Source organism: Coenobita brevimanus, chromosome 48, assembly GCF_032717465.1.
Source record: "Coenobita brevimanus isolate Jiangsu-jjx chromosome 48, ASM3271746v2, whole genome shotgun sequence".
Taxonomy (NCBI): Eukaryota; Metazoa; Arthropoda; class Malacostraca; order Decapoda; family Coenobitidae; genus Coenobita; species Coenobita brevimanus.
In genome coordinates, this window is record NC_137001.1 from 4101733 (window position 1) to 4104152 (window position 2420).

General features: G+C 38.1%; 1 protein-coding gene across 1 annotated transcript; it reads right to left on the minus strand.

Moving 5' to 3' along the window:
• Positions 1-718: 718 nt before the first annotated feature.
• Positions 719-2128, minus strand: LOC145399267 (uncharacterized). Its single transcript, XM_080271947.1, has one exon. It carries the CDS (start codon positions 2126-2128, stop codon positions 719-721), a length of 1410 nt encoding a protein of 469 aa, XP_080128073.1.
• Positions 2129-2420: the final 292 nt, after the last annotated feature.

Genomic DNA, 2420 nt, shown 5'->3' on the forward strand with positions numbered 1-2420 from the left:
AAGAAGGAATGTTGCCTCCCTTGCATTATTTTACAGATATTTTCATGGCAAATGCTCAGACGAAGTTGCGTCCATGTTGCCACCACTCCATGCCTTCCCTCGTGCTACACGGGCATCTGATAGTGCTCATGACTGGAACATCACTCAGTCATAGTGCAGAACTTCTGCCTATCAGAATTCCTTCATTCCCAGTACTGCATCTCTTTGGAACTCGCTTTCCTGGAGTTGTTTCCCTCCAAACTTAAACCTACAGCTGTTCAAGTTTAACCATTACAGATATTTTATGAACAGAGGACACCGATAAGCTGGTGTATGGATTATTTTTTTTTATTCATTTGTTTTTCCTTCCTCTGTCGTTATTTTAAAAAAAAGGAAAAATCCAGCCAAAGAGATAAAACATGTCTTCTCCCTCACTTGTTAGTGAATGGCACCTTGCCTGGTTAAAGCCTGATTTCTTCTACAAGTTTTGCCACATTTATCATAACTATATAATTGTTCTCACACCAGAATGAACCTTCAGGTGCCAAGTGAATAAGAATTTTTTCTACACAGTTTTCCAGTCATCACATTTCAAATTCTTTCACTCTTGAACTGACACTGGAGAGATCATAATAATACTGTTCACCCCATTCATCACACTAGAATTTCTTCACTCCTTAATGAATTAAACAGTGTCAGATGACATCAACTGAGTCAACTGTTTACCACATTAAGCACACTAGAAACTCTTCCCTTTACAATGATTTAATAGGTGTGTGGTGAGATTGTTTTTCAGACCAAACTTTTTACCACACTCACCACACTTGAAATTCTTCACTCCTGAATGAATTAATAGGTGTGTGGTGAGACTGCTTTTCAGACCAAACTGTTTACCACACTCACCACACTTGAAATTCTTCACTCCTGAATGAATTAATAAGTGTTGATTGAGAACACCCTTCTGTGCAAATCGTTTACCACATTCATCACACTTGAAATTCTTCACTCCTGAATGAAATAATAGGTGTTGAGTGAGAACACCCTTCTGTGCAAATCGTTTACCACATTCATCACACTTGAAATTCTTCACTCCTGAATGAAATAATAGGTGTTGAGTGAGAACACCCTTCTGTGCAAATCGTTTACCACATTCATCACACTTGAAATTCTTCACTCCTGAATGAAATAATAGGTGTTGAGTGAGAACACCCTTCTGTGCAAATCGTTTACCACATTCATCACACTTGAAATTCTTCACTCCTGAATGAATTAATAGATGTTTGGTGAGATTACCCTTATCTGTAAATTGTTTACCACATTCATCACACTTGAAATTCTTCACTCCTGAATGAATTAATAGGTGCCGTGTGAGATTTTCATTCCATGTAAATCGTTTACCACATTCATCACACTTGAAATTCTTCACTCCTGAATGAATTAATAGGTGTTTGGTGAGATTACCCTTAACTGTAAATTGTTTACCACATTCATCACACTTGAAATTCTTCACTCCTGAATGAATTAATAGGTGTTTGGTGAGATTTTCCTTCCGTGCAAATTGTTTACCACATTCATCACACTTGAAATTCTTCACTCCTGAATGAATTAATAGGTGTTTGGTGAGATTTTCCTTCCGTGCAAATTGTTTACCACATTCATCACACTTGAAATTCTTCACTCCTGAATGAATTAATAAGTGTTTGGTGAGATCACCCTTCTGTGCAAATCGTCTACCACATTCATCACACTTGAAATTCTTCACTCCTGAATGAAATAATAGGTGTTGATTGAGAACACCCTTCTGTGCAAATCGTTTACCACATTCATCACACTTGAAATTCTTCACTCCTGAATGAATTAATAGGTGTTTGGTGAGATTACGCTTATCTGTAAATTGTTTACCACATTCATCACACTTGAAATTCTTCACTCCTGAATGAATTAATAGGTGTTTGGTGAGACTTTTCTTCAATGCAAATTGTGTACCACATTCATCACACTTGAAATTCTTCACTCTTGAATGAACAACTGCATGCTGGATAAGACTGTTCTTAAAAGCAAATGCTTTACCACTCTCTAAACATCTAAACTGCTTAACTTCAGCTGAGGACACTGTGTGCAGGACAGTCTCATTGTCACTGAGGAACATTTTGTCACCCACCTCACACTCTAACTGTACATCTGGTTCTTCCTTTACCACCTCCATTATTTTGTCACCCACCTCACATTCTAACTGTACATCTGGTTCTTCCTTTACCACCTCCAGTATTTTGTCACTCACCTCACACTCTAACTGTACATCTGGTTCTTCCTTTACCACCTCCAATATTTTGTCACCCACCTCACACTCTGACTGTACATCTGGTTCTTCCTTTACCACCTCCAGTATTTTGTCACCCACCTCACACTCTGACTGTACATCTGGTTCTTCCTTTACCACC